At 44.5% G+C, this 13,208-nt stretch overlaps 1 protein-coding gene across 2 annotated transcripts; it reads right to left on the bottom strand.

Annotated features, from left to right (window-relative positions):
* Window positions 1-103: 103 nt before the first annotated feature.
* On the bottom strand, window positions 104-6,449 carry LOC147354567 (cationic amino acid transporter 3-like). Of its 2 annotated transcripts, none has more exons than XM_086355149.1 (11): window positions 6,069-6,449; window positions 5,333-5,491; window positions 4,319-4,505; window positions 4,013-4,125; window positions 3,621-3,843; window positions 3,282-3,421; window positions 3,075-3,177; window positions 1,392-1,588; window positions 1,026-1,192; window positions 650-758; window positions 104-222 (listed from the first exon to the last, which is right to left on the bottom strand). In XM_086355149.1, the coding sequence occupies exons 1-11, from the start codon at window positions 6,439-6,441 to the stop codon at window positions 104-106; spliced, it is 1,890 nt and encodes a 629-aa protein (XP_086211275.1). In that variant the 5' UTR covers window positions 6,442-6,449. The 2 variants fall into 2 exon arrangements, with proteins under 2 accessions (XP_086211275.1, XP_086211276.1); XM_086355150.1 differs by having other exon boundaries at window positions 4,328-4,505.
* Between the last annotated feature and the right edge of the window lie 6,759 nt (window positions 6,450-13,208).

Below are 13,208 nucleotides of genomic sequence, written 5' to 3'. Positions count from 1 at the left end.
CAATGCCTATCACCTTTAAATTCCATAGAGACTCACAGTGTCCCTTGAACCAGCAGATCCTCCAGTGCCTGGAAGGATTTCACACAGCATTTACTTCCTCTGGTTAAGATGACTCAGTACCAGGGATGTTTTCATCAAGAGTCTGGAAAGTGGAGGCTGGTGGCTGTTGCCCATTGTTCTCCAGGCTGTGTTGGATTCCATATCCAAAGTATATGGCAAAGCCTAGGGGGGAAATGAGACAGTGAGAAGGGAAAGTAGGCTCTCTCCTCACTTACAAATGCCCAATGTGGGGCGAGGGATAGTAGGAAGAGGACTGGGTTCAGTCACTCAACAGTGCTCTTTAGGGCACTTCCCTGGTGGTTCCATGGTTAAGAATCTGCCCACCAATACAGAAGCTTCGAGTCCAATTCCTGGCCTGGGAACTAAGATCCCACCTGCCTTGGAGCAACTAAGCTTGCACTGAGACCACATGCCAAAACTCAGCAGTTACCTGTGACTACGGAGCCCACATGCTCTGGAGTCTGTGCGTCACAACTAGAGAGAAGCCCATCGGCCACAACGAAGAGCCTTCGAGCTGCAACTAAGACCCAATGTGACCAAATAAATAAATATTAACAAAGAACCCTCTTTTTAGTAGAAAACCACTCACCAATCACATTCCAGATGCCAAGTTGGACCCAGATCCCAGAGGTCATCTGCATCATCAAGTAAACATTCACAAAGATGCTCACCAGTGGGAGGACAGGCAGAATAGGGACCTGTGGACCAAGTCAGTTCATCCCTGAGCACACCCCAGACGTCTGAAAGGGAAACCCTACTGGGGTGGGAAGACTCCAGTCCAATTGCATCTGAGTGTTCGGTGTCTACTTAGGTTGGGTGTATAAAGGACTAAGTGTGGATCAGGGAAAGATCCATTGGTTTTAGCAACTCCCTTTCTTCCCTGGTCCAGCAAAGGATATTTAGACCTAAAGCACACAGATCTCCTTCACTCAAGGTGGACACTTTGGGCACATAAGATTACCTACCCTGAATGTAAGAGGAGAGGGGTTCTGGGGCTGCCTCCAGATGATGACCGTGACCCCAATGATGAGCAGCAGCAGCAGCACAGCCACTGTTGTGTACATGGGGTCTCCAGAGAACACATATCTGGACCCCTGAGCCAGTATTATAGTCAGGATCATCAGCAGGAGAACTGCAAGGGTCAAGGAGGAGGAGAACAGGCTGGACTCCAGAAGACCAAGATGTCAGGACCTTGGGCCACACCCCTCCCCAGGCTGCCCATATCAGGAAGGGCCATCATATCTCCAAGACACCTCAACAGCCAAAGACACAGGCTCTCACTCTATCTTGCCAATTTCAGAATATGATCAAAGAGAAATTCCACTGCTCACCAAGCAGTAAGGCACATCCGTAGACAATTTGGCCAGATTTCCGGGTGGGGTTGGTGCTAATAGGGTCACACAGACTCTTTAGAATCCTTGAGATTCCTGCTTCAGGTACAGATTCCAAAGGACTTGCTTCATGTTCAGAAATCTCAATTTCATTTTCTGTTTTCTCCTTCTTGCTTAAATTCTGGTCTGGTTGGTACCTGAATTAGAGGTATTAAAGCTATATTATTAGATTGGAACAAAAGTAATTGTGGTTTTTACATTGTTGAAATTTACCATTTGATATTAGAATACATTCTAAATAAATGTGGCTATATTATACAACATTTTAATGTGCATTATGTTTTTTTTTATTTGCTGTTTATTTTATATTTATTTTAGACTATGGCATTGATGTTAGACAAAAAGCAAATTTGAGTGATTTTTCTATTTGGGTTCAAAATAGGTCATAAAGCAGCAGAGACAACTTGCAACATTAACAATACATTTGGCCCAGGAACTGCTATTGAATGTACAGTGCAGTGGTGGTTCAAGAAATTTTGCAAAGGAGATAAGAGACCTGAAGAAGAGGAGCACAGTGGCTGGCCATTGGAAATTGACAACGACCAATTGAGAGCCCCTTGGACTGCAAGGAGATCCAACCAGTCCATCCTAAAGGAAATCAGTCTTGGGTGTTCATTGGAAGGACTGATGTTGAAGCTGAAAGTCCAATACTTTGACCACCTGATGCAAAGAGCTGACTCATTTGAAAAGACCCTGATGCTGGGAAAGATTGAGGGCAGGAGGAGTAGGGGATGACAGAGGATGAGATAGTTGGATGGCATCACCGACTCGATGGACATGGGTTTGGGTGAACTCCGGGAGTTGGTGATGGACAGGGAGGCCTGATGTGCTGCAGTTCATGCAGTCGGTAAGAGTCGGTGACAACTGAGCGACTGAACTGAACTGAATTGAGCTGAGAGCCATCATCAAAGCTGATCCTCTTCCAACTACATGAGAAGTTTCTGAAGAACTCAACACTGACTCTTCTATAGTCATTCAGCATTTGAAGAAAATTGGAAAGTTGAAAAAGCTTGATAAGTGGGTGCCTCATGAGCTGACTGAAAAGTTTTTTTTTAATTGTCATTTTGAAGTTTCACCTTCTCTATCTATGCAACAACAACAATGAACCATTTCTTGATCGGATTGTGACATGTGATGAAAAGTGGATTTTATACGACAACTGGTGATGACCACCTCAGTGGTTGGACTGAGAAGAAGTTCTAAAGCACTTGCATCAAAAGAAAGATCATGGTCACTGTTTGGTGGTCTGATGCTGGTCTGATCCACTACAGCTTTCTGAATCCTGGTGAAACCATTATATCTGAGAAGTGTGCTCAGCAAATCAATGAGATGCACTGAAATCTACAATGCCTGCAGCCGGCATTGGTTAACAGAAAGGGCCCAATTCTTCTCCATGACAATTTTAAATTCCATTTAAAATTCATGGTCCAAAACTGTAATTACATTTGCACCAACCTAAAAACATCAGCCCATAGTCTCCCAACATAGGTGTCCCCATCAACCTTTTTCCTGCCTTAAGCCTAGTGGGGCACTTAGAAAGTGACATGGATATAGAAGACGATCACCTCCCCTATCAATCCCTACCAGGTCAAGACCCCCAGTCAAGGTGTAGCCGAGTCTCACCTGAGGACGAGAACAGAAATCACCACGAAGGAGTAAGCAAGCAGGGTCCCAATTGCCATGAGGTCCACAAGGTTACTGAATTCTAAGAATAATGCTGTGACCCCTAGGATGAGGGTACAAACAAGGTGTGGGGAGAGAATGAGAAACCACTGGAAACATACAAATTAAGGACATTGATCAAAGAAGGAATGAGTTTTGTTCACTCACCTGCAAGAGTTCCAGAAGCCAAGATGGCCATGATGGGAGTGCGTGTGCGAGGATGGATCTGGGCAAGTCCTTGGAAAAGGAGCCTGTCATCTGCCATTGCATACGTCACTCGAGACATGGAGAACATGGTACCTAGGAGGCTGGAAGAGAAGATGGAAGCATAGGTGAGAACATGAGAAGTAGGACAGGCCGAAGGTTCTCCTCCCTAGTCTACATGAAGTGGAGTAAGATGTCTCTTCATCTTATCTCTCAAATAACAAGAGAGATAACCCATGAACAAGATGTTCATGGGTTACCTGAACATCTGATGGTAAATGGAGAGAAAACTTTGACACTCACCTGGATGAAAGAGCACAGAAGGTGCCAACAACCACGACATATCTGGCAGGGCCCCACCCAATATGGAGAAAAGCCTGCGGCAAGGGACTCTCAGGATGAATCTTGTAGTAGGGCACCATGAGGGTGAGTGCCGCTGAGACACCAAAATACGCCAAAAAGCAGATCAAGAGTGAGACCACGATGCTGAAGGGGATGGACCGCTGGGGGTCCTGGGCTTCTCCCCCTGCAAGATGGGAGGAAATACTGGGTCAGTAAACATGCCAGGGTGAAAGCACAAAATCAAATTCCCTCCTCCATGTTCAAAAGCAGGCTAACCTTCTCCCAATCCCTATGCCTGAGGATGGCCCAACCTGTGCCCAAACCCCTGATGGGAAGCACAATGACCATGTTACCTGTAGTGGCAATGGCATCAAACCCAACAAACCCGAAGAAGCATGTTGCCGCTCCCTGGAAAATCCCATCAAAACCAAAAGGTGCAAACCCTCCAGAACCTGGAGGGCCCAAGCTATGATGAGAGAAGGAATGAGGAAGAACATGGGTGAGGTGAGTTCATCCATCCCTAATGGACTCCTCCCTTCACACCACAAGTCCTGGCCCTAGGACCCCCATCACTTAGACCTATCAGCCCAGATCTCTTTAGTCCCCACCTTATTCTCAGCTCCATACCATCTGACATGCATTACTGTGGACAAGGGTACCCTCCTAACCTAGAGGAGTCATTGGATCCAGCTGCAGCCAATGTGTAGTCCTGTTCCGTGAGCTGCCAGTTGTGCAGGTCTCCCTTAATGAAGCCAGAGAGGACGACGAAGCTGAGAACCAAAATGTTAATGCCCGTGAACCATTTGTTAACCAGTGCTGACTCACGGGCTCCCAGAACCAGTATTCCTGTGGGAGAGATGGAATACGAGACATTCAAGATAACCAAATCCATAGACACAGAAAGCAGACTAGTGGTTGCTGGGGGTTGAAGGTTGTGGAGGGTGGGAGTGGACAGATGGATAGGTGAGTGATCAGTGGGTACAGGGTTTCCTTTAAGGGTGATGCACCTGTTTGGAACTAAATGGAGGTGATGGTTGTACAACATTGTGAATGTACTAAGTGCCACTGAATTATACACTTTAAGATGGTTAATTTCTTATTGTGGCCAGTGTCACACACAACGATCAAATCACCATAGTGTCCACCTTAAACTCATACAATGTTGTCTGTCAGTTATGTCTCAATAAAGCTGGGAACAATTGGTTAATTTGAGGCTAGATGAATGTCCTCTCAATTAAAAAAAAAAAAAGAAGTTTGATCTTGGTACAGAGGAAGAAAGTTGTCATTTGAAATCAATGATTCTGAGCTGGGGAAATTTTATCTCCCAAGGGAATTTTGGGGATGTCTAGAGACATCCCAGTTGTCACGATTTTGGATATGAGCTTCACAACTGTCTCATAAATAAAGGACACTCCATCATCAGACAATGATTTAAAAAAAAAAACAAAAACTACAAGGCACAAGACAGTCCCTCAGACTAAAGAATGTTCCTCCCGAGAATGTCAGTAGTGCTAAGGGTGGGAAACTACAGTCTATGTCTTGCTTTCCTGTCTGTCATATCACAAATCCTTTCCAGTACTAATTCCCTCACCATTCTGCCATCCCAAGTCTTTCCCAGCCAAGGTCCCCTCCCGCTCTCCTCTCTTTCCATCCTGTCTTTGACCCCATCTCACCCATCATCACCAGCACCACACCCAGGGCAAGAAAGTCAGGATACTTGGCCAGGAAAGAGGGCACGTGCAGTGGGAAAGTTCCTCTTAACGCCTGAGACATGTGGTTCCCAATCAGGCTGTCGAAGGTGGAGCTCCAGGCTCTGGCAACACTTGCAATGGCTGCAGGTGCAGAAGAAGAAAGATTCATGAACAAGCTTTAACTGAACCCCTACCATGTGCCATGGGATGTATGTCATGGAGGGGAGCAGACAAAGTAATTAATCTCAAAGAGTTTCATTTCACGGGATAGGGAGAGAAGGTACAGCTGATTCACAAAACAGGTCATCCTCTCAGAGGGTTAGGAGGAGATTGGTGTTTTGCAAGAAAAGATAACAGGAAATTGGGGCCAGCAGGGCTGGAAGGTAAGAATTGAAATTTTAAGCTGATGTGTAAAGAAAACTTCCATGAAGCCAATAGCTGAGCAAAGGCTTCAATACAATGAAGGGATGAGCCTGTGGGTCATGCGTCCCTCTCACCCACTCACTCCCTACAGTTCCCTTTACTCTGGGTTCCTAGTCCATCATTGAAGGAAAGAATAGACCCGGGCACAATGCAACTGTGCCTTTTTCCTGCCATTATTACCCACTTTGCCCACAAAGTGGATAATGAAGTTCTCGTGAATGAGCTGAAGACCCTAATTCCCCCTCCTTGTTTCCTCATCTCAACTCCCACACCTTTCCCCTCCCCATCATCTCACTGATGGCGTAGGACAGTAAGAGGTTCCAGCCAGTGACGAAGGCACACAGTTCTCCCACGGTGACATAGCTGTAGAGATATGCAGAACCGGACCCAGGGGCTCGGGCCCCAAACTCTGCATAGCAGAGCCCGGACAGCACAGAAGACAGGGCAGCCACCAGGAAGGAGATGACGATCGCTGGTCCAGCTTTGTTCCTGGTCACTTCTCCAGGCAGGATGTACACGCCAGCTCCCAGGGTGATGCCCACACCCAAGGCCACCAGGTCGAGGGTGTTCAGACAACGGAACATGCGGCCCTCAGACCCCTCCCTGGGCTTGAGCGGCCGCCTACGGACCAGCTTCTGACCGCATTGATGGAAGTCCTGACATCGCATCCTAGATGGAGTTGTGGATCTGTGATCTGCTGAGAAAACAAGACGCCAAACCATCAAGAATGTCCATCCAGCACTGGGGCCTGGCACACAGTACCTGCTTAATTGTTATGACTTGGGTGGGTAAGAATCATGAGAGTTTTTTCCTTTCTTTCTTTTTGTTTGCCAGGCTCATGGCTTGCAGGATCTTAGTTCCCTGACCAGGGATTGAACCTGGGTCATGGTAGTGAAAGCCTGGAATTCTAATCAAAAGGCCACCAGGGAACACCCTGGAAGGTTTTTTAAATTTTTATTTTAATTGAGGTATAGTTAACATACAATATTTTTAAATTTCAGATGCAACACATAGGGATTCATAATTTTAAAGGTCTTATGCCATTTATTGGAGAAGGCAATGGCCACCCACTCCAGTACTCTTGCTTGGAAAATCCCATGGATGGAGGAGCCTGGTGGGCTGCAGTCCATGGGGTCACAAAGAGTCGGACACGACTGAGCAACTTCACTTTCACTTTTCCCTTTCATGCATTGGAGAAGGAAATGGCAACCCACTCCAGTGTTCTTGCCTGGAGAATCCCAGGGATGGTGGAGCCTGGTGGGCTGCCGTCTATGGGGTTGCACAGAGTCGGACACGACGGAAGCGACTTAGCAGCAGCAGCATGCCATTTATAGTCATTATAAAATATTGGGAAAGATTGAAGGCGAAAGGATAAGGAGGTGGCAGAGGATGAGATGGTTAGATAATATCACCAACTCAATGAACATGAATTTACGCAAATTCTGGGAGATAGTGGAGGACAGGGGAGCCTGGTGTGCTGCAGTCCTTGGAGCTGCAAAGAGTCAGACACGAGTTATTGACTGAATAACAACAATATAAAACCTTGGCTGTATGGCACTGAATGTTCATAGTCACAGTGTTTATAATACCCAAGGCATGGAAGCAACCTAAGTATCCATCAACAGATGAATGGATGAATAAAATGTGATAGGCATATATGAATATGTATGTATGCGGACACATCTATATATATGTATGTGAGGTGATTATACTAAGTGAAGTCAGAGAAAGACTAATATTATACGATATCACTTCTATGTGGAATTTGAAAAATAATATGAATGAACTTGTTTGCAGAACAGAAACATAAGAAAAAAGCTTGTGGTTACCAAAGGGGAAAGGTAGGGGGGAGGGATAAATTAGGAGATTGGGGTTAACATGCATACACTTATATATGTATAAAATATATAATCAACAAGGACCTGCTGTATAGCATAGGGAACTCTACTCAATACTCTATGATAACCTAGACGGGAAAAGAATCTGATGAGGAATGGATATATGTATCATTGAATCACTTTCTGTACACCTGAAACTAACACAACATTGTAAATCAGCTGAATTCTGATATAAAAATAATAAAAGAAAGAGAAGTGTCCAGGAAACATGAAATATTTGAGAGCAATTGAATAAAAGCACATATTTATTCAGAGGGGAAAGAAGCAAAAATAAGTGACAGGACTCTGTATCCCCTCCTTTGGGGCATGGAATGTCTCATCACTACCCGGCTCTGCAGGGCGAGGCTGACCAAGTGACCATGAGTTACTATCTGCAGGCTTCCGTCTGTGATATTCCAAAGTCCAAGTTTAGCGTTTTGGATTGAGAGTGTAACTGAGCAGGACCCTGTGAGGTTTTCCCAAAGTAGACCCCTATCCATGTCCTCCACCTGCCTTTTATCTGTAGAAAAACCTCAAAGAATAAATTTAATCAGAGAAGTGAGAAAATGCAGAATGAAAACAGTCAGGCAAGACAAAATAATAATACTTTAGCTGCTAAAGTCAAAGTTCTTCCTCAAGGATTACAATAATACTCTGAGTCATGTCCTTTGAGGTGTTTTGCAGATACTAAAACCCTCCCCAGGTGGAAGATGTTGGCTGTATGCTACCCACAAGCACAGAGACCCCAGACTGTTTGGAAGCAGAAGGTTGATGATGCTGACTTCCAATTTCCTCACCACCAACCAATCAGAAGAGTGTCCATGAGCTGATCACAGCCAGCTCCTTGAACACTCTGACCCCTCACTACCTGGGCCAGGGCAAGACACACAGTACTGAGGGCACTAGACCACTGTGGCTCCCTTTGCCCAGCAAAGCAGTAAACTCTTCTCTTTTCTACTTCACCCAGAACTCTGTCTCCAAGCATCTATTGGGCGTCAGTGAAGAGAGGCCGAGTTTTGGCTACAAGAACAAGCATTCAAACAGCCAGAAAACTCTGATGAGAATCTTGGCTTCACCATCATCTCTGTGTCTTTGGAGAAGTCATTTACTTCTCTGGACCTCTGTTTCCTCTTGTTCAAATATGATGAATATAAAACAATTTTAGTTTTATAAGATGAGAAGAGTCCTGATGGCTGATTGCATGATAATGTAAATATAGTTAACATTACTGAACTGTACACTTAGAAACGGTTAAGATGGCAAATTTTATAACATATGTAATTTACCACCATATTTTTAAATTACTGCCAATAATAAAAGAGCCAGCTTCACATCGGGTTAACAAACCCAATGGTGACTTAATTTAATATAAATCACCATATAGCCCTCCTCTCAGATACCAAAATCCATGGATGCTCAAGTCCCTTACAGCCACCTGGGCATCCATAGAGGAGAAACCTGCAGATACAGTGATCAACACTACACAGGGGACTGACATCAGTGGTCCACACACCATAAACCCTATACAAGGGGAATCCTTGATATTGTTTGAGCACCAGTCAGAAAAGTGAGTCTTAGTTCATTTAAACTGAGGTGGATGAAACTAGAGCCTGTTATACAGAGTGAAGTAAGTCAGGAAGAGAAAACAAATGTCACATATTAACACACATATATATGGAATCTAGAAAAATGGTACTAATGAATGTATTTGCAGGGCAGAAATAGAGGCACAGACATAGAGAACAGACTTGTGGACACAGCAGAGGAAGGAGAGAGTGGAACGGGTTGAGAGAGTAGTGTAGACATATATACACCACCATATGTAAGACAGGTAGCCAGTGCGAACCTGCTATACAGCACAGGGGGCTCAACCTGGTGCTCTGTGATGACCTAGAGGGGTGGGAGGGAGGTTCAAGAGGGAGGGGATATAGTATACTCATGATTGATTCATGTTGTTAGATGGCAGAAACTGACACAACATAGTAAAGAAATTATCCTCTAGTTAAAAATAAATTAAAAAAAAAAAAGTCTTAGAATCTCTAGGAACTGATTAAATTCCAACCAATTCTCACACAAACACAACAGCTCTCAGCTTTCATCTAGAAAATGCGTCTCCCCACCCTCAGTCAGGAGCCAGGCTGACCCCCTGCAATCTGGGGTTGCAGAGGTCTCTTTAGGAAGATGGGAACTCAGCGCCCAGTCTCCTACAGGAGAGGGTGACCCGAGACTTACTGGATCCTTGGAGCAGAGTCTGGAGCACTGGGTCAGTCTGGGAGGCTGAGTTTAAGCCATGCAGGGCTGGAGCTGAGATATCTCCAAGAACAGAAGCGGGGAGTCCTGAGCACAGAAGACAGTCCTCACCCCTGGGATGTGGGGTGCGGATGGGGTTGAGTGGGTGGGGAAGAGTGTTGCTATCAGCTCTTGACACTTATGTGGTTACCCTCAGGAGGTGGTTCTGAGAGTATTTTTGTTTGTTTGTTTTTTGTTTTTTTAATTGTGGTTAAGTACCCATAGCGTATTATTTACTATTTTAATTATTTTAAGAGTACAGTTCAGTCATGTTAAGTACATTCACACTTTGTATAACCAAACTCCAGAGCTTTTTTCGTCTGGCAAAACTGAAACTCCATTTCCATTAAACAATTCCCCCTTTCTCCTCTCCCAGTTCCTGGCAATCACCATTCCTCTTTCTGCCTCTATGAATCTGACCACTATAGGTACTTCATTTAAGTGGAATCATTCAATATCTGTTCTTTCCTGTCAGGCTTATTTTATTTAGTACAATGTCTACTAGATTTCTGCATATTTATACTATTTTAAAAAAATAACTGATTTCTTTTTGGGGTTGTTAGGTCTTCGCTCTGCACGTGGGCTTTCTCTAGTTGCCGTGAGTGGATCTACGCTCTAGTTGCAGTCATGGACGTTTCAATTCAGCGGCTTCTCTTGTTGTGGTGCATGGGCTTCAGTGGTTGCAGCTCGTGGCCTGAGATTGCCCCACAGCATGAGGAATTTTCCTGGACCAGGGATGAGACCTGTGTCCCCTGCACTGGCAAGAGGATTCTTATCCATTGTGCCACTAGGGAAGTTCTTGTGTGTTTATGTGTGTTAGTCACTCAGTCATGTCCGTCTCTTTGAAACCCCATAGTCTGTCCATGGGATTCTCCGGGTAAGAATACTGGAGTGGGTTGCCATTCCCTTCTCCAGGGAGATCTTCCATACCCAGTGATCAAACCCAGGTCTCCTGCATTGGCAGGTGGATTCTTTACCATCTGAGCTAAATGCTGAATAACACTCCATTATGGGTACCTGTGGGGAGCGAGCTCCGCCCTGGCAAAGGTCTTGAGGAAGGAGGCTTGGCATATGCAAAGGCGGGATCAAGCCTCAGGAGTCTCCCTGGAAATTCTGGAGCATCTACCCCCAAAACTAGAGTGTGCCTACTTTCTGCTTTCACCTACACCTCTGACTTTACGGGGGGCTGTCCCCCACTACCTCTCTGAAAAAAGAGTTAGCTTACAGCTCCAGTTAATAATTCCTGGGTGTGACAGTGTTTAACCTACAAACTGCTTTGGAAATCCTCTAGCCTGCCTGAATAGGTTTTTCTGGCCACATGTGATTGTTCAGAGCCTCCCAACTGTGAGAGGCAGGAGATGTTCTAGACTGTCTAAACACAGATTCTTTTGAGTAGTTAAAAGATTGATTAGAAATTGTATTGGTGGAGGGATTTTCACTTGTTGGGCCAATGTTTGCTGCTAAGTTTCCATATCCCTTATCTGCTGTGTCCCTGGCAGTGTATTGATTAATATAATTGGTGTAAGTAGTAGCTTTAATGTTTGTAACCTGGGACCCTTGAGTTAATTCTTTTTCTTCTTATAGCTCACCACACCTTTGCTCTGTAGGAATGCAACTTTATCTAATGCTTTTTGGAGGCTGGCGCCTGACTTTAGAATAATCACCTTTAGAGAAAAAGGCCTCCGGGCCAGAAGATGATGCAAATCACCTAAACTTTTGCATATGATAAGTTTGCAGGAAGAAAACCTGGCTTACTGCATGACTCTACCCCTTCCCCCATTATCCTCTATGCATAATTTAAGGTATAAAAACTACTTTGGAAAATAAAGTGTGGGCCTAGGTCACCGAAACTTGGTCTCACCACGTCGTTCTTTCTCTTACCTTCTGGCTGAATTGTTCAGCCTCTTTTCTCCACTGAATTTCCTCACTGAGCTATCCTTATTTCAGCCTCTTTTCTCCACTGAATTTCCTCAATGAGCTATCCTCATTCTATTACTCTTTATATCCTTAATTAAAGTTTAATTAAGCAGTTGTTTCCTGATCCTCGCTGACGCCGTCCCCGCTTCGAATACCCTGGATCAGCCGGGGCTGGTCCCCGGCAGGTACCTACCACATTGGCTCATCCATTTAATAGTCAATGGACACTTGGGTTACTTTCACGTTTTAGCTATCGTGAATAATGCTGTTATGAACATGAGTGTAAAAATATCTCTTCCAGAGTATGCTTTCAACTCTTCTGGGTATAGGTTCAGAGGTGGAATTGCTGGATCACATGGTTTTAAGATGTTTTTCTGCTTGTGATGGAGAAGATGTTCACATATTGAGGAATGGAGAAGTCATTTTGGCTTATCCATGGTTCAGCCTGACCTGTGTGTGAATTAAGACTGCCTTTCCAACCCTCACAGCTCATCTGCTTTAACCATTGAGGTAAAGAGCATCTGTTTTGAAGATAAGGATGAATAACTCCCTTCTCATGGCCTCCATGTTAACACTCCCTGTGAGATAAAGTTCCCTTACCAGACACCAGGGAACTGCTGTCTCACTCTCTGTACTAAGTCTGTCTCTTTTGAAACCTTGAAGGAATACACCCTGTCATGTTGATGTATGTGCTTTGTTTGGATGAGGTATAAGACTGTGCTGGAAACCATGCTTCAACAGAGCATGTGCCTGTTTTTATGTGCCTGTTGGCCATCTGTATTTCCTCCCTGAAAAAAGGTCTAATCATTTCTTCTGGCCAGAAGAAATGTTGATCTGTAAGAGCATTTTATGTACATGGGATTTTTTTTTTGTTGATCTGGAAAAGGTCAGTTTTCATTCCAATCCCAAAGAAAGGCAATGTCAAACAATGCTCAAACTACTGCACAATTGCACTCATCTCACAAGCTAGCAAAGTAATACTCAAAATTCTCCAAGCCAGGCTTCAGCAATATGTGAACCATGACCTTCCAGATGTTCAAGCTGGTTTTAGAAAAGGCAGAGGAACCAGAGATCAAATTGCCAACATCTGCTGGATCATCAAAAAAGCAAGAGAGTTCCAGAAAAACATCTATTTCTGCTTTATTGACTATGCCAAAGCCTTTGACTGTGTGGATCACAATAAACTGTGGAAAATTCTGAAAGAGATGGGAATACCAAACCACCTGATCTGCCTCTTGAGAAACCTGTATGCATATCAGGAAGCAACAGTTAGAACTGGATATGGAACAACAGACTGGTTCCAAATAGGAAAAGGAGTACGTCAAGGTTGTATATTGTCACCCTGCTTATTT

Source organism: Bos grunniens, chromosome 18 (assembly GCF_055505025.1).
Source record: "Bos grunniens cultivar Pamir isolate PY7600 chromosome 18, Bosgru_T2T1.0, whole genome shotgun sequence".
In the NCBI taxonomy this organism is placed as follows: domain Eukaryota; kingdom Metazoa; phylum Chordata; class Mammalia; order Artiodactyla; family Bovidae; genus Bos; species Bos grunniens.
This window is presented reverse-complemented; position numbering and strand designations above follow the sequence as displayed.